Source organism: Platichthys flesus, chromosome 11 (genome assembly GCF_949316205.1).
Source record: "Platichthys flesus chromosome 11, fPlaFle2.1, whole genome shotgun sequence".
NCBI lineage: Eukaryota > Metazoa > Chordata > Actinopteri > Pleuronectiformes > Pleuronectidae > Platichthys > Platichthys flesus.
The window spans coordinates 22,399,294-22,423,910 of record NC_084955.1 but is presented as its reverse complement, the minus strand read 5'-3'; the positions used below and the strand labels follow the sequence as shown (position 1 = coordinate 22,423,910).

The following is a 24,617-nucleotide window of genomic DNA, read 5'->3' as shown; positions in this document are numbered from 1 at the left end:
ACAGCAGAAGAAGAAATCGGTAAAGATGGCGGAGAAGAGCAGCAGCAGTAGCAGCGACCACACGCAGGACGTCACTGCGAATAAAGATGAATCTCCCGGAGGCAACTCGATGGTGATTAACGTCCGGACGCCGGAGGGGACGGAGAAAATCGCGATCTGGGAGGAGTCCACTGTTTCCCAGGTGCGTCCATTGACCCGCTTCCATCGTGCTACGAGGTTAGCTAGCTCCACCTGCAGCTGTCAGCTGGTCTGACGTTAATTACTCCACTGGTTTGTGACACATCTTCCCATCGATCACTGGGAATTAGGGGTGAAAGATCAACACGTTCGAACTGTGGACATTTTGTACATATCAGATGTTGTTATTTTATTTTAATCTGCCCAAAACCACCGACGTGTTTTTCTAGGGGGGGCGATGCAGTTTGTGGAAATACAGGTTCTCAACCATCTTTGCTGTGTGAGCTCATTGGCGTGTCATTGGACTCACATAGCAAAGACAGATGCTAATGTTTGATTGTGAAGAACATCTCCCAGACAAGAGTCACAAAGTGCGTCACAGGGCAACAATAAGACGCCATGCAGATCCTCAAAAAACAGAAAACAAACACATGTACGATCTAGAGAGAATAATGCAGAGTCCAGTGAAGTGCACAGGTAGAAATAATCTGCCTATGAAACTTGAAGATTTAGCTACGATTCAACTTCCACGCAAATGTCCCAAAAGCTTGGTCACCACATGTCTTCGGACGGGTCTGTGGAATATGTAATGGATTGAAATGACTGTAACCCAAAAGAGAGAGAGGGTGGGTCAATAAGCGTGGACTAGATCTATGAGATGATTAATATCTCACAATAATAAAAAAGCTCCTTAATAATGGGGAAGCAGTTTCTCTATTTGCAATTAATGAGTTTCCCAGTATTTAAAGTAGAATATAGGAAAATTCAACTGAACTCAAAAGAAAGTTTAAGTTAATACAAACGCAAACTAACCCTTTTTAATTTGAGATACTAAATCATTAATTCAAAAACTTGATGTAATGAGCTCTATGAAGTGAGGAAGATATGCCAAAGTTATAACTAAATAAGTCTTCAAAAGCCCTTTGGAGAAGAAGAAGAAGAAGAGAACCGGTTTCCCACCAGGCCCTGGTTAAACCGTTGTGGCCGAGAGAGATTAGATGTTACTCTACAAACAGGAGAAACATCAAAAACAGAAGACTTATCTTATCTTACATTATCTGTCTTCTGGTGAAGCTGACAGCTCGCTGATAAGTCAACTTTTCCCTAGGAGGCAGGGCGCTGTTGACCAGCATCACTAAACAAACCAGAGTGCTGATAGTGATCACCCACACTTCTATGCTGATCTGTGTAACTTTTTCCCAACACAATCTGAGGGTGTAACCTCTGTGACCAGCCCCCTGTGGTGCACTCATGTCCAGATATTTAACAAAAGCTTTGCTGCATCAAATTCAAACTGTAGTTGGCAGTGTCACGCGCAGTTTTTCTTACAAATAATCTTTAACTAATAATCTTTAACTAATCATTCGTTTTTAGGTGAATACTTGTTTTTTTTTGTATGTTAATTGGTAGTATAATAAGAGATTTTCAAATGCTATTTTTCTTTCACAATTCCGATCTAGACTTTGTCAAAACCAAGTACTGATCCGATACCAGTACATTTAGAAATATAACCTATACATAATACTTTAACAGCTGTATGCTACTAACCCTGTACCGAAGTGATAACTGCAAATTGGAAAAACAAATGCCTACTGAGAAACAACACCATAGAATTTATTTTATTATCTAGTTTGACAGTAATAACTGCAAAAAGACACCAAGCAAATACTTCTAAGAATAAATGGTTCGAAACTTGTATATGGTACACGTTGCAGTTTTACTTGTGGGACTTTTGTTTCAGGTGTAACCACCATGTGGGCACAGTGTGAACTAAAATAATTTTAGAACGAGATCTTCACAAAGCACCCATCCTCAAAAGAGGTGCACCAGATTGCATATTAATGTAGGATAATGTTGTTCTTATGTAGTTCTGATCCTCTCTAATATTTGCAACTAATTAAATCTCAGAAACTTGCATTTCTTCCTGACTTTAACCTGCTGGTAATTTACCGTCATTCTTTATTTTCTCATGTGTCCAGTTTAGACAGGAAGTATCCAAACGATATGAGGCCCCCCAGAACCAACTGGTGCTGATATTCACAGGGAAGGTTCTAAAGGATAATGATACTCTGAAGCAGTATGGCATCAAAGACGGACACACCGTTCATCTTGTTATCAAGAACATTCCAAAGTAAGTATAGTCTATGAGATCTGTGTTAAGAGGTCTTGCTTACATGTGGTGAGATTATTATTTGATGTCTGCTGTCTCTTAAGATCAACAGATGGCCGTGCATCTCAGACCATCTCCACTACTTCACCACCTCAACAGAACACCATCACTACCAGTACCAGCACCACCAGCAGCAGCAGCCCCAGCCCCACTGTAGCAGGCAGCACCGGTCAGACACCGATACAACCTGCTGATGCAATGAGTAAGAATGTTTAACATACATTTATTTTGTTGCTTTTTGCTTTGCAGGGAGATTCAGGGTATGAAGTTTTTTTTATAAGACTTTTTGAGCTTTCTAAGAGGACTGAGTCTGAAGTCTGGTCGTGTTTCTGTGTTACATGTGTGCTGAAGAAAGAAACTCACCCTGATTAATATACCTAGAATGCAAGGCAGATGAATCTGTAGCTCTCAGCATGAGGCAGGGTCTTCAGAATTGGGGAAAGGTCTTGGTTTGTCCCTCTAATTTGCTAATAGCTTTTCAGTAAGGTAAGCTGAAGCGTTAAGTGTCATCTGGTCTTGTAGAGACACCACACATTGTTGTACTGCTGCATGTGTCATCTGTCTACCTACATACGTTATTCGCCCCGTGCACTCAATGAGATACAACATGTTATTGGTTCCACCATGCCACATTTCCCACACACCTGCCAAAAACTTGTTGACCTGTATCCTTCCTCCTCAGGTGGACTCGGCGACCTGTCCGGCTTGTTAGGTCTCGGCATGGGTTCACCCAACTTAATGGAGATGCAGCAGCAGATGCAGAGGCAGATGATGTCCAACCCACAGATGCTGTCGCAGATCATGGGGAATCCGATGTTCCGGAACGTGATGTCCAACCCAGACCTGATGAGACAGATGATGCCAGGCAATTCTCCGATGCAGCAGCTCCTCGAACAAAACCCAAACGTTTCTCGCATGTTCAACAACCCTGAGTTTATGAGACAGGTCAGAGCAGAGCTTTCATTTGTGTCATTGAACATTTACCATGTCCCGTTCAGCAGGAAAGGCATGGGGATTTCCAAGTTTACATTTGTGCCCAAGACAATATGAAAATATATATTTTCAGGACGTCGGGGCTCGGCAGGTCTTAAAGGTGATTTTTTTTTTCTATCTAATTTTCTTTGAGCAGTTGCAGAATCCTGAAACCCTTTCTACGATGACCAACCCCAGAGTCAGACAGGCCCTAGAGCAGATCCAACAGGGCCTGCAGATATTACAGACGGAAGTGCCAGGATTCGTGTCCAGGTACCAGTTACACCCGATTCCACATATTCCTCCTTGAGTCTCTTGAAAGGCGGTAGATTAATCCAAGCTATTATTATTATTAAGATGTTGGTAGAAAGAAAATTCTTCCAAACATCGTAACTTCAGGGCGAACTCTTGATGTTTAGGGAAGGTTGTGTTGCTAAATACTAGCATGTTGTGTTCAGTTTAGTATCACTTTACATAATTATATATTCATTTAAAGAGGGTTTACTCTCTCTCAGGTATTTAAAGCTGCTATAAAGCTTTATTTTGTATTTATTTTAATGTATTCCTTTACCGCCAGTGTGCCTACTGGTGGTCTCACAGTTCCTCCAGCCACAGGGGGCAGTGTACCTCCAGCCGCAGGGGGCATTGTCCCTGCACAGAACTCCCCCTCTGCTGCCTTACCACCAGGATCTATTCCCTCTCAGCAGATGCAGCAGATTTTACAGATGTTTTCAGGCGGTGGAGCATCGGTACGTTTAACCAGGATGCAACAACTTGTTAATTTATTGAGAAAGACAAATCGATAATGTTGTCTGTAAATGTGACTTGCATTATACATTAATACAGGTTCAAATAGGTAAGATTAAAATACTTTTTTTTTAAGTGAAAGTAAAAGGGTTTAATGTTATTCACAGTTTAAAGACCTATACAGAAAAATGTATCATGACATATGAAAGGAGAAGTTTGTCCTTGTATTATGATGCAGAAATTGTGCACGAAGTAGAAGTACTTTAAATATAGTTAAACCCAAGAATTTGTGTCTTCTCTCTCACAACATACTGACAGTTATCACTACCCTAAGTCGTGTCTTCCCTCACACCTTCACCTTCAGGTGCCGGAGGCTCGTTTTCAGCAGCAGCTTGACCAGCTCAACGCCATGGGCTTCATCAACCGGGAAGCTAACCTGCAGGCGCTTATCGCGACCGGAGGGGACGTCAACGCTGCCGTTGAAAGACTGTTGGTCTAAGGCTCCGTTCCTTTTGGGGATCGACGCTGGAAAGAATGTTGGAGTTGGGGACTAGGGAGGGAGATTTTAAAATATATTTAATTAATTTGATGTAGATAAATTCAGTCCTCTGGGACATTGAAGTCTGACCTGAACCCCAGATTGAGTTAGAGCTGTTACTGTCACTTGTTTCCAATAATCTGAAAATCAGACCCCACAACGGTCACAGCCACAGTTTCTCTTACTAGTGCAGACGGAGACAGTTTCAGGCATGACTGATGCATAATGACGTCTTCCACATGAGGACGCAGAGAAATTGAAGTTAAGTAGTTGTTTTTACATTATTTAATAATAAAAAAAGTATTGTATTTTAGTCTAAGAGTTTTAAAACTGGGTTCTGTTGCAGTAGGTCGGGTGATGTTCCTCTCTCGGCACTCGGCTTGTTTTTTATGTGATTTATTTTCACTCTTGAGCCTTAATCTTTCCTAATTGACAGGAATTTATTAACTTATCTATAATATTTAATCCTGATTTCTTTTTTTACACATATTTTCTTTCCTCAGAACTGTTTAAGTACTTCATCAGATTTTCATGGTTGTTTCTGCTGCGTTAATGTTTCCAGGAGAAGGAGAAAGTGAAATGTTCAGGTTGTTGGACCAAGGCTATGATACTGTTATGTTAGAATAAGATAAAATAAACTGTAAAGCAACATTGGCTCGACATGATTTTGTTGGTGGGTTTTCTCACATTAGTAAGGAGGTAAAGTAAATTCCATTAATGGTTACAAATGACAACAAGCCATTTTACATAATATGGTTGTGTATTTCCATACATGTTGTGTCATACCTTAATGTATTTGATAAAACTGCAGAATACTGCAAAGATTAAACGTAAAATCTTTTGTCTACCTTTGGACTTTCAACCAAATGTTTGTAGATGAGAAAATAATTGCATAAAGTTTAGTTGATTTGAATCCCTGGTTGTAATGTTTAGCTTACAACCCCCCCTCCTCCGAATCTAAAATAGGTTCATTTAATGTCTTAGTCTCTGACAGTTCTGTGCAGTGATGGAGAAAGAGATTAAACAGAGTAAATGTACAGTCAGCCCCAGGGTGCCATGTTGCACATGTGGATTTGGTGATCTCCTCTGTTAAGCTGTGTCTGCTGTTTTGGTTGCGTGACCATCTCATTTGTTTAGGTTGTGGTTGTGACTTAAATTTGTACTGCTGTTTGTCAGTGTCTTTCCTTTTAAGAAATTTGTTTTCAGTTCATTATTAATAAATTACTCTTTTGTTCACTCATCCGTTGCCCATGATTCTCTTTCCCTAGGTTATTAGGCCCGAGCACGACTGTGCAATGAGCTGTTATTAATGTTTCATCAGTCAATTAATGTTCGTGCCTTGTGAGGGCTCCTGAGTCGGACTCCAGGATGCTTATAATATCCATTGGTGTAACTGGAGGAAGTTCCTTTACTTTGACTCTGCAGGTTCTATGCTCTTCTCCCTCTTCGTGAAAACAAAATGGCGGACATTCATTTTATTCTTTATGGGAAATTCAATATTTTCATTGTTTAAATGTGTTTTATATCACCTTTGAAGCAGAACATTTTATTTATATCTCCATAATCTTCTTTCAGATGGTTTGTAGGATTTTTTTGTTGCTAGCCGGCCCTCCGATATAAGGGAACCACAGTTTAAAACCCCCAAACTGGGACCACTGTGTTATCGATGCACAGGCCATTGACGGCCACTTTGTGATGGAATGAGTGAGCGTCCTGGAGCTCTTGGAAAAACTTCTCCCTAGCATTACAGCTAACCGCTAGCATAGTCTGTTCAGCTCAGTCTGTTTTGTTTACTTTTTTTTAATAGGGTTATTTATAAAAGTCAACTTTTAAAAGTACAGCAACAAACCTGGATGATGTTTTTTTCTGGGTGCAGTTGAAAGACTGGTGGCCTAACGCGCTCAGGTCATTTTAGGGATTGACGCTGGAAAGACTGGTGGAGTCATACACATTGAAATCCTCCACGTGGTCGCTGCTGCTTTCCTCTGCCATCTCTACAGTAAGGTCAAGCTCAAATCGTAGCAGCGGCAGCTGAGAGGTTCCTCCAGTGGCAACTGAAACTTTCACTTATATGTAAAGGCAGTTGCCTTTGATACCGAACTGTTTAACAGAAGCTGCCTTTGATGTCACACATGAAACAGTCTGTCCAGGAACACTAGTGCCCAGACGGGTGTTTACTGGAAAGATGACGAGCCCTACGGCATCCTGACAGATTTTGGGTGGAGCATTGTTGGAGGTTCAACCCCATGTTCTGATGAAACAGAATCCAGCCTATGTCAGAGTCAATGTAAAGAAACTTTCTCCAGTAACGCCAATGGATATGATAAGCATTGTGGAGTCCGGCTCAGGAGCCCTCACAAAGCATGGACATTAATTGGCTGACGAAACATTAATAACAGATTAAAGACAAATTAAGAAGACACTAAGAAACATAAACACCTCATACATCTTGGGCGGCAGGTGATCAAACCCCCCCCAAAAAAGGGCACCCGTCACCAAAATTATTTTGTGAAATTAAAAATAATTATAATAAATAAATAATTAAAAAAACAGCAGGATATTTTCAACTTGTTTATTTTTGCTAACAAACTAACTCAAATTATCAAATTGAATAAATAAATGAATAATAGGCAAAAACAACTTACAGAGTTGAAGCATAAGCAGCATTACACTAATAATAAACCAGAATATACCTCACCAGACTGTCATCTAGCTCAACTGAAGACCTACCTTTCATTTCAATAATTACGATCTTAAATGAAAAAAAACTAGTGAACTTGTTTAATTTGTAGAAAAGTAAAATTGCCTTTAAATTCTCTGCCTGTCTGTCTGCCTGTATCTCTCTCCCTCTCTCTCTCTCTCTCTCTCTCTCTTCATTAAACATGACAAAGGTCAGTAAACAGCTGGACAAGGCTTTGAAATCACGGATTTCGTGAGTTTCTCTCTCTCTCTCTCTCTCTCTCTCTCTCTCTCTCTCTCTCTCTCTCTCTCTCTCTCTCTCTCTCTCTCCACCACCAAGGTTAATACACACCAAGCGAGATATTATAATAATATGGTATTTACTGTATAACACATTTTGCTTATGTGGATGAACTGTTTGAGACACGTTTCTGTAGTTTAAATACAAAATGATGTAAACTCAAACACAATGGTAAGTCATTAAGCTATTGTTCACTGACGTGCTGTTGAAGCTACTGTTAACCAATAGCTGATCTCAAAACATCTTAAAATGTGCATAGTTAGATCGGGGGATACTGCCCTCCAGCTATGGGCCTGGCTCCATGTCAACTAACAATACTTACTCATCGATGCACCTGTAAGAAAATGTAATAACGTATCTAATAATATCCTAATGTCTCAGAATCTGTACCTTTACTTTGGATTCTCAAGAGATTAAGTTTATGATAAAGTCATTTATTTTGTTTGTGTGTACATGAATTCTTCAGAAACTCTTTCACGCTGTGACATGTTCACAAATCCAACAAAAATGTCAATAAACTTTAAAGTTCATCATTTGTTCCAACATATTTCATTTTATTTTGAGCTACAGGATATTTACATTTCAGATGAGTGGGTTTGGATTAAGTTCACAAAACTAGAAAGCACAAAAAAAACATTCAGCAGTGATTCTCAGCATTTCTTGTCTAACTGCATGTCATTTATATATATATATATATAGAGAGAGATTATATACAAAGTCATTAATACAATAATTTTACATTTTAAGTTTCAAAATAAAGATTTTAACCATTTATCCCTCACAATTAGCTTTGTTCACTATTTTCTCCAGAACCTTTAATTAACAGTTTTAAATATTGATATATTATATTTTAGCTCAGTAATGTAACTTCTGTGCCTTCTTGCTAACTAGTTTTAAAATACTCCAACTGGCAACACGATTTAACACATGAACTCTTCAGACTCTCTGTGATGAATTATTGTGAATATAAACTTCCTCAGGCCCGAGGTAGCTGTAAAAAGCAGGACGAGAACATCTCAGGTCAAATCCTGACGTCAGAGTATTAACTCTCATCTTGGTGTGAGCAGCTGGAGTCTCTGTTGGTCGTCTGACTTCGGGGCGTCGCTGTGAATCTCACCTGTGGAAAGTTCAGCTCCACTTCACCTTCACTGGTGTGGTCGTCAAAGAGATTTGGAGATGTTGGTGCACGTGCAGCTGCATTACCAACGTCATCATAGTCCTGCAGGCTCTCTGGTTCATTCTAGGATGAGAGTGAAGGTAGTTTATAGATTATTTGAGTGACAATCTCTGGATGTAATGCACAATAAAGTTACTATAAGTCTCACATCTGATTCTTTTAGGACTTGCAGACATTTTCCTTGATTTAATTGTTTTGTTTGTTGCACAGAATAAATGGGTGAAGGGGAGGTTTCATCTCCTGACGATTTTTGTTTCCTCTAACCACATGATTATCAAGCAGCAACTGAATCTCTTCATTCATGCTCTAAAATGGATGCTGTACAGGTAGTTTTTTCATCACTTGCCCCAGTATACTGAGATATAAGTGTACTGATAGACAGCTGCTGACAGTGCAAACAGTGAGGGCAGGATATGGAAGAACAAGGAGGGAAAAGCAACAGCTTGAACAGTAAAAGACACATCTGACTGTAGAGCCGGATTATACTGATGATAGAAGATGGAAGCCGGTAGCTCGACATGGTTTGAGGGATTGTAGATATCATGATAGATTTTTTTTATTTTTTTTTATCATTTTAAAATCTAATGTTCACATTTTGTTGTTTTGTTTCACATCCTTGGATATTGTGTTCTCAACATTGATTGATTATTTATTTAAGCCTCGGAAAACACATTGAGGAATAAGACCCTCATTTACAATGGTGCAGAGGGTACATAAAATTAACAAAACATTCTGGAACTTTGGAGGCTTTGTAATATCACAATTAAAACATATTGGATTACATATTATTGAAATTATGACATCATTTAGAGTATTTAGAAGAATTTGTAGTTTTACAGCTGTAACAGGTCAGAACTGATGAAGCAGAGTCTTAAATATCCTGAATCTTATACCTGTGCTCTCCATAATCATTGTTTGCTCTGATTTCCAATATACAAATTGTCAATTAGAAGTAGATTTTTAAGTTTAAACAAATGTGTCATTACCGAAAAACCAGAAGGGGATTCATTGTTTATTTTTCCTTGTTGAGCAGATTTCCTCCAGTATCTGAAAACATAGAGGGACATGATGTGGTAAAACAAGCCAGACCATCTCTGAAATGTATTTATTGAATTTGATCAAATGCACTTCTTATTCATTCACCTTAAATTTACCACAATTACACTGATAATCATCAGGAGAAGTAGAGCAAAAACGAGGAACCTCAGGTTCTCCAGATAGTCTCCTGTAGTCAGAAGAGAGAGAGCATCATATAGACACTGAGTTGTGAACATGTAGAATTAGTTTCAACTTTATTCAATGAGCAGACATTTATTTCAGACTGAACTAGAAATACTGTTCTGCAGGATTTTACCTCCATCAACCAAGATTCTGATGAGGCCACTTTGACCTTTGACCACTGATATCTGATCACTTCACATCTTTGAGTTCTCATCAAAAGTTGAAATTTTTTTCTGAAGGCAGTTTTGTAAAATGAATTTCAAAAGGCCAAGATACGTGTTTTGTGAGGCCACTGTGACCATGACCTTTGACCTTTGACTGCCAAATCAAATCACCAACTCCTTGAGTCTAATTGTGTGTTTTTTCCCTCAAGGCGTTCGTGTATTTGCTTTTACAAGGCAAAAGTATGCTTTGTTAGTTCACAGTTTTGTGAGGACACAATCTTAACCTTTGACCTCCACATTCTTATAATTCCATTCCTGAATCACACTGAACATTCACATTTTAAGTTTAAAGAAATTCCTTGAAGACCTTCTTGAGAGTTCAAGTTCACAAACATCAACCAGAAAACATGATCTGATATAAACCTCCCACATGTCTCCTGAGCAATACAACACACAGTTATAAGACCTTGAAATCCACTCACGTTCAAACAGATGGACGGGATCAGACAAACTGTGATCTGCTTCATTTTGTGCGATGCAGTAGTAGACTCCTGACTGGTTTGAGTACACTGTGTGGTTTTGATGCTTGGACACAAGTTCATCCTTTTCCTCTCCCTGACTCTTCCTGTACCATGAGTAGTGTTGGACTGGGGGAAAGCTGTGACTGAAGCAGCTCAGCATCACGGAGCTCCTCCCATCAAGCTCCTGCTTCTCTGCCGACTCCATGATGTGTGTGTGTGCAACTAGCCGGGAAATTCAGGAGAAAAGACAACGTCATTTTCTGAACATCATCAAAGATCAAACATGAATAACACAACAAGTGAAGTGACATTATTGCTGCTCTTTAAAACCAGACTGAGAAGAATGTGAAACTTTAAATGGGAGGATAAAACAGACTAGCTTCAGATTCACCTGGTGAAACTTCCAATTTTTTCTCAACAATTTCTCTTTGAAAAAATCTACAGCCACTGATTTAAGGTTACTGTTCCTTTTTTTATCCTTATTTTTTAGCTGGTTTGAAAAACGTTATATTGAATTATTTGTTCAAAAAGTCTATCTGAAACAGATTTTTGAAGTATAAACGACTTGAAATGTCGTTAAATAATAAACAAAGCTTTTGTACTAAGACAAAGTTTGGGAACAGAGCTTTAGAAACAAGAACCCTGAAGCTCTGCAACACCCTGACTAGCTTAAAACTAAAACTAAAACTTTTATCTTACGTCTAGTTTTTATTCTTTTATTTTTGAAAAAAATTTAATTAGTTTTTTAATTTATATTCATATGTTGATGTGTTTTTACTTTTTTGTTATTTGGGAAGCAATTTGTAACGTTGTTTTGAGAAGTGCTATTTAAATAAATCATGTTATGGCAACAGCCACTTTAGTCATGTTGAAATAGACGTTTTCAGTTCAGTGAAATGTTGGATAAGTTTAATGAATTAATTAATTTACACCATAGTTAAAAGAACCCTGTGGTGTTTTTGACATTGTGGAGTAATGTTTTCTTCTTTTTGGAACCAGCACGTCTGATCAGTATTTACTTTATACACAGTAATGTAGAATATATCCTCCTTGTTTATCCATTCACCATCACAAGTGCATCATTCTACTCACATCTGACTCTAACCTCAGCTGGCTGTGACTTTCCTCTTCCAATGTCATTGGTGGCTTCACAGCTGTACAGTCCACTGTCAGAGGGACTGGATGAATTCACCCTGAAGGTCTGAGTCTGAGTCTGTTGGATGATTTCCTCTCTCCCATCAGTCGTCTTCCTCCAGGTGACAGAGCTCACTGGTGGGTTGGACTCGGCAGAACAGCTCAGTGTCAACGACACATTTTCATTCACCTCAAGACCAGGATTGGCTTGAACTGTCACTTTGTTGGGACTGTCTGCAGTAACCAAAAATATAGAAAACAGAACTGTCAGATTGGGCCACTGTCTAATATGAGTTAATCAAATAGACACATTTACTTTAGGTCATAATTTCTCAGGTGCTATTGTTTCAACTGTTAGAAGTTATAGTTAAATAGTTAAATACATGAGAAAAGCTACTTTTGCATGGATAGTTTTTTTAAAGGAAAGTTTTGGTTTGATCTGTTTTGGTTGAAGAAAAAGGCAGCAGCTGAAACAATCACATTTCACAACCAACTCCTTCTGCTCACTGTCCTTTGAGCCCTCATTGTTCTGGGCACGGCAGAAGTACCAGCCAGCGTCGGCTGAAGTCACAGTAAACGTGTGGTAGAGAGAGTTGATGGGTCGTGAATAAAGATTATTTTCGGTGATTATTAAAGACTGATTATTTGTGTCGATCCTCATCAAGGTGAGAGTTGACTGTGGGATACTTTCAACAATGCAGCTGCCTCTGATGGTCTGACCTTCTGTGACCTCAGACCTCATAGACAGTTTAGGTTCAGTGGGGGGTCTGTAGAGAGGAAGCAGAATCTTCTTTAAAGAAGGCACATTATCATTGTACTGTTGTTCTTCCCTCTAGTCTGTGTTTCATTGGTTCTTGTAAATGTAAAAGTTCTGCAGAGCAAAAGATCCAACAATCTGTGGTAAAGGGAGCTCCTCTCCTGAAGCTCCTGAACTCCTCTTCATCAGTCCAGCCCATACGATTTAATGTACTAAGAAAAGTTGGGGGACAAAGCTTTAAAACAAGAGGCCTGAGCTCTGCTGTGACATCAAAGATAGAGAGAGTGGCAGTTCCTCTTTCTTCTTTGGAATAGAGCAAGTCATTGATTGTGGTTTTCCGCAGAGTTGTTCCTGTTCCATTTCTGCTGCTTTGGTCAAAAACTTTAGTTCACATGATCACCGTTTGAAGGAAACCTTCAACACTGCACTTCATATTCAGAACCTGGCCCTCACAAACACATTTTGGGTTAATCTGAATTCCTTCACATCTACGATAGATAAACACACGTTGCAAAGTCATATAATGTGGTTAAAGCACAAAGTTTCCATTTGTAAAATCAGCCTCTCAGAAATTAAGTAGTTTCCACTCACAGGTCACATTCAGAGTCGCTGTCTCCACTGTGCTCACATTTCCTTGGAAGAGGACCGTGCAGGTGATGTTGGTTCTGTGATGTTCAGCTGAAGGGGAGAAGGACAGACTCGAGCTGCTTGTCTTGGCGAACTCAGCCACATTCTCAGTTTTGAAGGCCGTGATGTTTCCTGAGAGGTCAGCGTCGCTCTCTCCTCTTCCTCGCCACCTCCAGGTGAATGTAGGTTCAGATCCAGAGCAGAGACCAGGAGCAGTGCAGGTCAGTGTGGTCAGCTGTCCTTCCGTCAGAGGGGGAATCATCACTGTGGGCCTCTGACTCAGACCTGATGGGAGACCAGTTCATGAATGGAGTCAGATGAGAACGTCGTCATTCACTTCATTTTAAATGTTGCAACTATAGGAATCTGCATCAGCTAAACAACTGCCAAAATTACTTTAGGTCCCACCCATAGACTGTGAATAAAGATGAACGACATGACGGCTCCACTAAAGTGAAGCCAAATTCCCTTGATCACCCTCTGGTGGTTGGCTGCAGTACAGGTCATTTACCCTGCCACATTAACCCTGCCACCCTGTTGTGAAATTAACTTTTCACAACAATTTTTTCCGTTACTTCCGGGAGTTCTTATCTCACTGATGTTTGTCAAAGTGCAGATTCTTCAGAAAGTTTGGTTCTAATACGTTTTTTGATGTTAGCCTCTGTAACGGGATGAAACATCTTAATTGGTCCTACAATCGGTTGAGCCCATGGACTGACGGGACTTTGACATCACTCTACATCACATCATCTCTATTGTGCAAACTTTGACACCAAAAGTGCAACGTGGCATCACAAGTATTTTGTACCATGGAAGGAAATGGAGAAGTGTAGTTCATGTTTATTTGCAGCCTATGGCCCCAACACACCAAACATGTCATACAGCAGGATGGTTCATACCTTTAACAGAGACATTTGCTCTTTGGAAGAATGTTAATGAACCTTCCAACGGTAAAGCTTCAACTCTTACTTGATATGCTCCAGAGTCCGACTCCTTCAGGTCATTGACGATGATGCTGCAGTTTTTCTGGCTCACATCAGACTCCAGCAGTGACACTCGTCCTTTAAACGCCGACTGAACCTTATCGCTGGAGGGGTCACTGTTGAAAATCATGTCTCCATCACCACATCTCCTTTCAGTCGGTTCACATTTAAACCAAACTATATGTGAGATGTGGATGTTCCTAGGAACAGTGAAGGAGCATGGTATCACGACACAGAGTCCGGCCTCCGCTGTTATGTTTCCTTCAACTAGAGTGTTACAGTAATCCGTCAAAGGACAACTCGTTTTCCCCCACACTGAAGAACCTGTTAATGCAAACATTAAGAGAAAAACAGGGAGAGAGATTATTTAAACTTTTAAAATATATCAAAAAAAAGAAGAAAGTCTATTTCGGGAAAAAATAGAACATGTGAATCTGTCAGTTTTACACAGTTTTGTATATATATATATGAAATGATGTCAGCAAACACGACACAGTGGAATTCCAATAATCAACGTATAATACTTTGGAAAAAAAATGTATAGTTGAAATCCTAATCCCAAATTAAAACCTTGTCAGTAGCAAATGTTTTTAATGGCAAACTATTTCCACCTATTTTCTTCATAACTATAAAGTTGGCATATGAGTAAATTAAAAAGTGAACACCTGTCTCAGTATCGCTGACTCTCACAGAGAAAAGCAGCGTCACCCAGATGAGAACAAACATCCTGATTCGATGAAAGTTCGTGTCTTCTTCTTCTTCCTCCAACGAACCTGACACAGAAAATACAGAAACGGAACCAGAGGACAGTCTCACAACGAAATCATCGTCTTATAAATGGATGCTGCATGTTCGGATTTTCCTTGAGTCGCTCTTTTATGAGTTCAAGCAGCAGCTCTGAATCGTATTACATCTCTCACCTTCACTTCACCAGCAAAACCAGGAATGAGGCAAAGATGGTTATATAAACCTTTACAGTTCAAAACATTATATATGTCAAGCATTAGTTAAATGTTGTGTTTTACCTTTCTGTCTCCCTCTCTCTCTGTTTCTGCTCTGAAGTGACTTCTGCTCTTTATGCTTTTCTGTCTCCTCCCGAATTATCACACTCAGCAGTTTAAAGAAGTCACTGCTGAGAAATGTGTTTCCTGTGCACATCGACAGGCTTTTACACACTGTGATGTGTAAGAGGCTGGAACACCAAATTTGTCTTTGTGTATTTTAATAGGGGCTTTCTGCAGAAAAGATCAACAAAGAGAGTCACAGGGATCTCAGAGTGAAGATCGACAACAGTCAAATGCAAGGATCCTATATAGAAGAACTAAGGCTGTTTGTCCGAGCCAGTTGAGACTGGTTCTGTAGACGCAGTTTGAGACAGGAATTACAGTTTTTCTCAGTTGTTAACACACAAAAAGCGAAAATTCGGCACAATTTGCACAAACTTCACTTCATGTACCAATCACTCGACCCAATTTGGCGCTACTTAACAATCCCTTATCTGCATTAGACTCTGACTTTCATTCTTTACACTCTGATGTCAATTACACATCACCTTGTTGTCAAAACACTACACACAATGTTCAGTTGTTGCACACACTTCTCAAGTAAAATCTCAAAGCGTCAACCTACGACACACAAATACTCAAATCTCTAAACATTCAGGTCTGTTGAGCAATTTCACCTCATTTACACAACTGAACAGGAGACTGGAATTGTAGATATGGTTCGTGAGAACAACTCTATCACACTCAGACAAATAAAAACTAGGATCCTGGCTGACCATGCTACATTTAGAAACGTCCAGACCGTCAGCCTCTCTACATTCAAGCGTATTCTTAGCACTGCCATGCGGATGAAACAAGTGTTCATGGTGCATGAAGGAGTTACAGTGAGAGCTTGTGCTTGTAAGTACCAACATTCAGCACTGACACATGCATGTATTGTACCTGTAATCCAATATTGTTCCTTTTCTACAGTGATGCCTAATTCATTTTTGTGAAGGGGGGGGGGGGGGGGTGAGCAGGCCGGTTAACAGTACTGTACTGTTCTCTGTGTGTACCAAAATAAACAATTTTTTTTTTTGTGTGCTGTTTTATGTTTGACTATGAAAAAAGTGGGCCTACATTGAGACATTTTACCAAAGGAGAAATGGCTCATTCTCCAGAGTCATTGTTATTCATATGGTGTGTCCTTTTCGAGGATTGTGTTTTCAATTTTGCACTTCAGTGTGCTGTAAATGCTTGGTAGTGTGCAAGCAAATGCTTAGTTGTGTGTACTCAATGAATGGTATGTGTGAGTCATTTGAAAATATGGCTGTGTGTACCAAATGAAAACACGAGTTCCATTTTGTGAACAGGTAAGAGATTTGATGGCAAAGAGTCATCTTGCTAATGGCGTGTCAGGTTTAGCATTTTGTTTGTGAGGTTTTCAGTTTTCTGTGTGCAGTTTTGAGAAAGTCGTTATTGTTTTGAAAAACGTGTGTTAACAACTGTGAAAAACTGTAATGTTTCATCAGCCAATTGATGTTCGTGCCTTGTGAGGGCTCCTGAGTCGGACTCCACGATGCTTATAATATCTATTTGCGTTACTGAAGGAAGCTCCTTTACATTGACTCTGACACAGGCTGGATTCTGTTTCATCAGGGCATGGGGATGAACCTCCAACAATGCTCAACCCTAAATCTGTCAGGATGGCATAGGGCTCGTCATCTTTCCAGATAACACCGGTCTGGGCACTAGTGTTCCTCACAGACTGTTTCATGTGTGACAACAAAGGCAGCTTCTGTTAAATAGTTCCGCATCAAAGGCAACTGCCTTTACATATACGTGGCAGTTTCAGTTGCCACCGGAGGAACCTCTCAGCTGCTGCTGCCACGATTTGAGCTTGACCTTACTGGAGAGATGGCAGAGGAAAGCAGCAGCGAGCACGTGGAGGATTTCAATGTGTATGAAGATGAACCTCCGGGTGCCACCCCGATGGAGATTAACATCATAACTCAGGGGGGAAACAAGTTAATAGCGATTTGGGAGGAGTCTTCTGTCAGAAAGGTGCATTCATGTCAATAACGAGAACTGATCCAATACCAGTACATTTAAAAGTACACCCTATACAAAATGTTTGCTACTAACCCTGTAAGGAAGTGATAAACACATTGAAAAACAAATGCATACAGAGAATGAAGCCATAGAATATTTTGATTATCTATTTTCATAACTTTTAGGTAGCTCTGGCTAATAACAAACTACATACTTATATTCCCACAGTCATCGATTCCTGACAAGCATTTTCAGTATTTCTGATGCTGGTATCAATAATGAAACATTTCTAAATGTAATGACCAACTTGTTTCAGGAATAACCACCATGTTTGCCCAGGAAGAACTACATTAATTTTAGAACTAGATTTTCACCCAACTTCAAAAGAGGGGCACTAGATTGCATATTAATGTAGAATTATGTAGGTATGTAGTTCTGATCATCACTAATATTAGCAACTAATCAAATCACCAAAATCTGCATTTCCTCTTTGACCATCAAGGCAGCTGCTGACTTTGTCCTGCTGTTAATTTACCTTTTATTTTCTTTCTCATCTGTTTAGCTTAAACAGGAAGTATCCAAAAGATTTGAGGCCCCCCAGAACCATCTGGTGCTGATTTTCACAGGGAAGATTCTACAGGATACTGATACTCTGAAGCAGTATGGCATCAAAGATGGACACACCGTTCATCTTGTTATCAGGAACTTCCCTAAGTAAAAATTGTCTATGAGATCTGATTTAAGAGGTCTCGCTTACGTGTGGTGAGATTATTATTTGATGTCTGCTGTCTCTTAAGATCAACAGATGGCGGTGCATCTCGGACCAGTTCCACTTCTTCACCAACTGATCCATACCATAGACCCATCACCATCACCAGCAGCAGCAGCAGCAGCAGCAGCAGCAGCTCCAGCTCCAGCTCCAGCTCCAGCACCAGCCCAACTGTAGCAGGCAGCACCGGTCAGACACCTATACAACCAGCTGATGCAACGAGTAAGAATGTTTAACATGAAGTTTGATTTGTTGCTTTTCGCATTGCAGGGAGTTTAGGGTTTTAAATGTTTTCAGCTTTCTCTGAAAGCCATGTCAAAATTCCTGATGGCTAGTAATGTTTTAAATTTTTTAATTACCTTCAAATCCATATTTGATTCATGCATTTCAAAATTGGCACAATAAGTTGACCAAATAGTTCTCTATCATCAACAAAGATTAGCAACAGTCTCTCAGATTTAGGAACTGCAACATGCCTATTAGACTTTTTCAGCATTGTAAGAGGACTGAGTCTGAAGTCTGGTCGTGTTTCTGTGTTACATGAGTCATGAAGATAACTCGATTTAAAGGTGGTCAGCCCATCTGCAAAACCTGAAGAAAGAAACTCGTTCTGATTAATACACATAGAATGCAAGGCAGATGAACCTGTAGCTCTCAGCAGGAGGTGGGGTCTTCAAAATGGGGGAAATGTCCATCTTTGTCCATCTAACTTTCTAATAGCTTTTCAGTCGCGTAAACTGAAGCGTTTAGTGTCATCTGCTCTTGTAGAGACACAACACATTGTTGTACTGCTGCATGTGTCATGTGACTACATACTTTATTCGCCCCTTGCACTCAATGAGATACAACATGTTATTGACAGACTGTGATTTGGTTCCACCATGCCACATGCCCACACACCTTCCAATAACTTATCGACCTGTCCGGCTTGTTAGGTCTTGTCATGGGTTCACCCAACTTAATGGAGATGCAGCAGCGGATCCAGACGCAGACTTTGGTGAGACGGATTTTCCGGAACTTGATGTCCAACCGATACCTGAGGAGACGGTCATTACCAGCCATTTTCGGCAACCCTGAGATTATGAGACAGGTCAGAGCAGAGCTTTCAGGTTCGTGTCCTGGAACATTTACCATGTCGGGGCTCTGCAGGATTTAAAGCAGATTTTTGTCTAATTGTCTTTGAGCAGTTGCAGAATCCTGAAACACCTTCTATGATGAGAAACACCAGAGTCAGTCAGGCCCTCGAACAGATCCAACAGTGCGTGCAGATAATACGGACGGAAGTGCCAGGATTCGAGCCCAGGTACTAGCTACACCTCGGATTCCACATATTCTTCAAGCCTCCATGTTTGTCTTAATCCGTGAATCCACTCCTGAATAATCTGAATTTCTACAGTCATTTAAATCATTTAAAGAAATTTAACACTGACATTTTGTTTTTATATCTCTGACATCAGTCCATTGTTTTATGGTGCAATTACCAAGATTCCCTTGTTCCTCATCCTTGAGTCTCTTTAAAGGCGGTAGATTAATCCAAGCTATTATTATTATTAAGATGTTGGTGGAAATTAACTTCTTCCATACATCAAAACTTCAGGGCAAACTCTTGAAGTGTAGGGAAGGTTGCGTTGCTAAATACTAGCATGTTGTGTTCAATTTAGTATCACTTTACATAATTATATATTCCTTTAAAGAGGGTTTACTCTCTCTAAGGTATTTAAAGCTGCTCTTCTTGACTGTAGCTGTAAAGCTTTATTTTTTATTTATTTTAATGTATTCTTTCACCTCCAGTGTGCCTACTGGCGGTCTCACAGTCCCTCCAGCCACAGGGGGCAGTGTTCCTCCAGCCACAGGGAGCAGTGTCCCTCCACCCACATGGGGCCTTGTCCCTCCAGCCTCAGGGAGCAGTGTCCCGCCACAGGACTCCCCCTCTGCTGCCTTAACAACAAGGGCCAGTCTCTCACAAATGCAGCGGATTTTACGGACAATTGCAGGCGGTGAAACATCAGTACGTTTAATCTGGATGCAACAATTTGCTAGTTTATTGAGAAAAACAAATCGATAATGTTGTATGTAAATGTGACTTGCATTATACATAAATACAGATTCAAATAGGTACGATTAAAATACTGATTTCAATTAATAGTTTATCTTTTTTTAGGTGAAAGTAAAAGGGTTTAATGTTTTCACAGTTAAAAGAAATATACAGAAAAATGTAATCATGACATATGAGAGGAGGAATTTATCTTTGTATTATGATGCAGAAATTTTGCACGAAGTAGGAGTACTATAAATATAGTTAAACCCCAGAATTTGTGTCAAAATATTAGGTCAAGATGTGTCTTCTCTCTCACCACATACTGACAGTTGTCACGCCGTCTCTCTTCCCTCACACCTTCACCTTCAGCTGCTGGAGGCTCGTTTTCAGCGGCAGCTTGACCAGCTCAACGCCATGGGCTTCATCAACCGTAGAGCTAACCTGCAGGTGCTTATCGCGACCAGCGGGGACGTCAACGCTGCCGTTGAAAGACTGGTGGCCTAACACGCTCAGTTCCTTTTGGGGATTGACGCTGGACGACCACTGAAAAAAAAGTCAATTTATAAAACTACTACTTTTAAAAGTACAGCAACCAGGTTGGATAATGTTTGTTTCTGAGCCTTAATCTTTCCTAATTGACAGGAATTTATTAACTAATCTATAATATTTTATCCAGAGCCTCATCAGGCCGATGTTTTGGTGGCTCTGGGGGGTAATGCCTTTTTCAGGAGAATGGACCTGACATCTGGCTACTACAATGTGCCACTACTTGAAGATGACAAGAAGAACACTGCTTTCTCATCATCTTCCTTTCTATTTTAATTAAAAAAAAAAAAGTATTTATAAAGACACGCTACTATTCACTGCACGGTTTGTTAATGTGTGCGATGTAAAATATAGGGAGAAAAACTTGTTCCCTTACAGAGCATCACACAGCTACAATAAAAACACCACTAGGATACTGCTCAGACCAACCGTGACCGGGGATTTTGGCAATGACACAGCATTTACTGATTGTACATTTATTGAAATCCCTTTTGTATACAGAAAAATGCAAAAAATAAATAAATAAAAGACGATTTAATCAGCATTTAATCATCAGCGTCTCAGCTATCTTTGTATTCACCTTCATCTTTGTCTTCGTCCTCGTCCTCGTCCTCGTCCTCATCCTCACCTCTTGTCAGCCAAATGGAAGCTCTTCGTTGCAGTATGGTTCCTGATTTGCTCTGGAAGGAAACATGCCGATTGTGGGACGTTTTGGAATTTGCTCGCACTATGTCTAAGCGTGACTTGTGGTCAGGGGGGTGCAGTGAGCTCCTGAACACCTCCAGGTCCTCCTCCTGATCCACACTCTGAATGCTCTGGTAGGCCAAGGTGTAGACCTCCAAGGCCTTGGCATGGAATGACATCTCCGCTGTCATAAACTCACTAAATACTTTCTTAATGTCCTGGATCTTCTGCTTCTCAAACTCATTCATGGTCTCCTCCAGCTGCCTGGTTTTCCGCTTGGCGTATATGGTGGCTTTCTGGAGATCACTTTCAGCCTGATAAATTATTTGTCTGTCTGAGGGGTTCTTATTTCTGGTCCTCTCGAGCAGAGCCATCTGTTTGACTTCGCTCTCTCTGGCACTTTGAGTCGTCTTCAGATCCTCCTTTTTACGTTTCACAACAGCTCCATAACTCTTCAATGGCTCTATGACTTTGGCTTCAAGTCTTTCCAGCCCAGCGTGGCGGTAGTCTTGAATCTTGGCCAGGTGGTCAGCATACTGCTTTACACCCCTCTTTAGATTTGGCGTTTCAGTGTCTGCGTACAGGCAGATTTCCTGAACCAGAAGGTCGGCCTTGTCCCGTAGCCTGGCTGTTTTACGCATGTAACAGGCAAACAGCTGGCACATCTCACCGAAATGCTTCTCCACGTTGGTGATTTTCTCCTGGATCTGTCTGATCTGGTTGTCCCTCGCTCTTGCATCCGGAGTCCGACTCGACTCCACAGAAAAGCTGTGAAATAAACAGAGTCAGCGAACACCGATGTTTATCCACATGCAGACTTACTGCTTGCTCACTGTGCTCCTCTCGAGGCTAGCTTGCAGTCTGTGGTTTCCCTCCCCCCAGAGCAGGCGACATTGAAATCCAAACTGAAGATGCTGGCTAAAGCTAAACATAAATACTGTAAGATCGTAATTCGCGCCGGCAGCAGCGACTCCCGGCTTCATATGTCGGTGATCACCAAAGTTAATGTGGAGTTGCTGTGTGCGTTTGCAAAAATGGTGTCTCAAACAAGATGCCCAGAGCCTGGACCAGAACCTGCGCCGCCTTCTGAGTGAGAAGGGGGCGCGTTCTCCTGATGTTGTGCAGCATGAATCTACAGGAACGTGTTGTTGCAGTAATGTTGGCAATAAGGCACATCTTCCCCGGAGTCCCTATGCCTTATCATCCGCAGATCCAGGGCTTACAACAAGACTGCTTTATATACAATATGTCTACTCAGATACTCTACCATTAAGGCTGGCGAATGCTTCTGCTACTGCGTCTGCGGCTTCTCACACAGCTGTTTCGAAGGAATCGTTGTCATTCATGCTTCTCAAACCGCTGCACGTGTTACAAAGCAATTCCCCACCAGAACACTAGGCGGAGTAACGTTTATTGTTGAAGACGGTTAGAAAAGCCTTCTTTCTTCTTCGTCGACTGTTTATTCACATCGCCACTGCGGTTCCCCGTAGCCTTTTTCTGCCAAACAAATCCGCCAGTCAGTGACGGGTTATACAAGTGATCCTACTTTCGGATCTCTTCTGCTAAACGCTGTTCTATTTGGTCCATATTCGTTTTTCTAAATCTTCCGTTGTTTCTGCCGGTATTATGTGGCATGAAACCAGAAATACGACTCCGGAAAGGATGTAGTTAGCAGACTAATCACAGCCTTGCGGGCTGCGTAAGGCTCGCCGTGCTTTGCCGTCTAGTTAGAAAAATTGGGTGACGCACGTAAGAAGAGATACATAAGCACGTAAGGGGCCGGGAAGGGCTCTTGAGCTTGCGGCCCCGCGAAAACGCAGAAGCATGCACCGGCCTTTACTGACAATAATTCATCCATTCATTTAGGGCTGCTCGATTAATCGAAATCTAATCGTGATTACGATTATGGAGTCAAACGATCTCCAAACTACTATAATCGAGTTGAAACGATTATTTGGCTTTTTTTTCGAAAGAGACGAGCGTCGTGATTTTGATATTGTCCAAAATAATCGTGATTATGATTTTTTACATAACCCTACATTAATTTACCTTCCAAAGATGTTTTTGATGATCTCTATAACACGTCGCATCTATTGCACTTCTATCCGTCCTGGAAGAGGGATGCCTCACATGTGGCTCTGTGGCCACTGTGATAGCTGCCTCCAAACAGTGTGACATATAAGGGAGCTTTCTCCAAACAGTGTTACATCAAAGGCAGCTTCCGTCAAACAGTTTGGCTTCAAAGGCAGCTGCCTTTACATATAAGTGGCAGTTTCTGTTGCCACCGGAAAAAACTCTACAAGCTGCTGCTGCTACGATTTGAGCTTGACCTTACTGGAGAGATGGCAGAGAAAAGCAGCAGCGACCACGTGGAGGATGTCAATGCGAATGAAGATGAATCTCCAGGTGCCCGCCCGATGGAGATTAACATCATAACTCAGGGGGGGAACAAGAAACTTGCGATTTGGGAGGAGTCTTCTGTGGAAAAGGTGCATTTCTGTCAATAACAAGTAGATCCGACATCAGTACAATTAAAAGTACAACCTATACAATATATTTTTATAACTGTATGCTACTTACCCTGTAAGGAAGTGATAAACACATTGAAAAACAAATGCATACAGAGATTGAAGCCATAGAATTTTTTGATTATCTAGTTACATAACTGCAAAAAGAACACAAACAAATAAATCTAAGAATACAAAACAATTGCTTCCTTTAAATAGCTCTAATCTGAAGTCTTGCGTATGTCACACGTTGCAGTTTTACTTGTGGGACTCTCCTGAGGGAAATATTGTAAAAATTGCTGACATTTTAGGTAGCTCTGGCTAATAATAAAATACATACTTATATTCCCACAGTCATCGATTCCTCACAAGCATTTTCAGTATTTCTGATGCTGGTATCATTAATGAAACATCTCTAAATGTAATGAACAACTTGTTTCAGGAATAACCACAATGTGAGCCCAGTGTGAACTACATTAATTTTAGAAATGGGTTTTCGCTCATCTTCAAAAGAGGGGCACTAGATTGCATATTAATATAGAATTATCTACGTATGTAGTTCGGATTGTCACTGATATTTGCAACTAATCAAATCACCAAAACCTGCATTTCCTCTTCGACCATCAAGGCAGCTGCTGACTTTGCCCTGCTGGTAATTTACATTTTATTTTCTTTCTCATCTGTTTAGCTTAAACAGGAAGTATCCAAAAGATTTGAGGCCCCCCAGAACCATCTGGTGCTGATTTTCACAGGGAAGATTCTAAAGGATACTGATACTCTGAAGCAGTATGGCATCAAAGATGGACACACCATTCAGCTTCTTATCAGGAACTTCCCAAAGTAAGTATAGTCTATGAGATCTCTGTTAAG

The 24,617-nt window shown here is 40.5% G+C and overlaps 3 protein-coding genes across 3 annotated transcripts; 1 reads left to right on the top strand and 2 right to left on the bottom strand.

Moving 5' to 3' along the window:
- On the top strand, positions 1 to 5,844 carry ubqln4 (ubiquilin 4). The gene is made up of 7 exons (XM_062399555.1): positions 1 to 181; positions 2,157 to 2,308; positions 2,392 to 2,549; positions 3,030 to 3,292; positions 3,477 to 3,592; positions 3,897 to 4,068; positions 4,431 to 5,844. Exons 1-7 carry the CDS (start codon positions 26 to 28, stop codon positions 4,563 to 4,565), a joined length of 1,152 nt encoding a protein of 383 aa, XP_062255539.1. The 5' UTR covers positions 1 to 25; the 3' UTR covers positions 4,566 to 5,844.
- Positions 5,845 to 8,117: 2,273 nt separating this feature from the next.
- Positions 8,118 to 15,152, bottom strand: LOC133964393 (sialic acid-binding Ig-like lectin 12). Its single transcript, XM_062398437.1, has 8 exons — positions 14,834 to 15,152; positions 14,085 to 14,492; positions 13,150 to 13,470; positions 11,760 to 12,035; positions 10,629 to 10,889; positions 9,905 to 9,986; positions 9,748 to 9,808; positions 8,118 to 8,824 (listed from the first exon to the last, which is right to left on the bottom strand). Exons 1-8 carry the CDS (start codon positions 14,892 to 14,894, stop codon positions 8,627 to 8,629), a joined length of 1,668 nt encoding a protein of 555 aa, XP_062254421.1. The 5' UTR covers positions 14,895 to 15,152; the 3' UTR covers positions 8,118 to 8,626.
- A 5,964-nt stretch (positions 15,153 to 21,116) lies between these two features.
- On the bottom strand, positions 21,117 to 22,586 carry LOC133964784 (CBY1-interacting BAR domain-containing protein 1-like). The gene is made up of 2 exons (XM_062399024.1): positions 22,555 to 22,586; positions 21,117 to 22,008 (listed from the first exon to the last, which is right to left on the bottom strand). Exons 1-2 carry the CDS (start codon positions 22,584 to 22,586, stop codon positions 21,117 to 21,119), a joined length of 924 nt encoding a protein of 307 aa, XP_062255008.1.
- Between the last annotated feature and the right edge of the window lie 2,031 nt (positions 22,587 to 24,617).

Bases quoted from the DNA above. Each gene is read 5' to 3' on its own strand.
- ubqln4 (XM_062399555.1), top strand. From the start codon at position 26: ATGGCGGAGAAGAGCAGCAGCAGTAGCAGCGACCACACGCAGGACGTC. The intron at 2,309-2,391 runs GTAAGTATAGTC...CTGTCTCTTAAG, and splicing joins GTTATCAAGAACATTCCAAA to ATCAACAGATGGCCGTGCAT. The intron at 2,550-3,029 runs GTAAGAATGTTT...CTTCCTCCTCAG, and splicing joins ACAACCTGCTGATGCAATGA to GTGGACTCGGCGACCTGTCC.
- LOC133964393 (XM_062398437.1), bottom strand. From the start codon at position 14,894: ATGTTTGTTCTCATCTGGGTGACGCTGCTTTTCTCTGTGAGAGTCAGC. The intron at 13,471-14,084 runs GTATGAACCATC...GTCTCCCATCAG, and splicing joins AGCAAATGTCTCTGTTAAAG to GTCTGAGTCAGAGGCCCACA. The intron at 8,825-9,747 runs GTAATGACACAT...CTCTCATCCTAG, and splicing joins AATCCCCTTCTGGTTTTTCG to AATGAACCAGAGAGCCTGCA.
- LOC133964784 (XM_062399024.1), bottom strand. From the start codon at position 22,586: ATGAATGACAACGATTCCTTCGAAACAGCTGT. The intron at 22,009-22,554 runs GTGAGAAGCCGC...TTTATTTCACAG, and splicing joins GATTCCTTCGAAACAGCTGT to CTTTTCTGTGGAGTCGAGTC.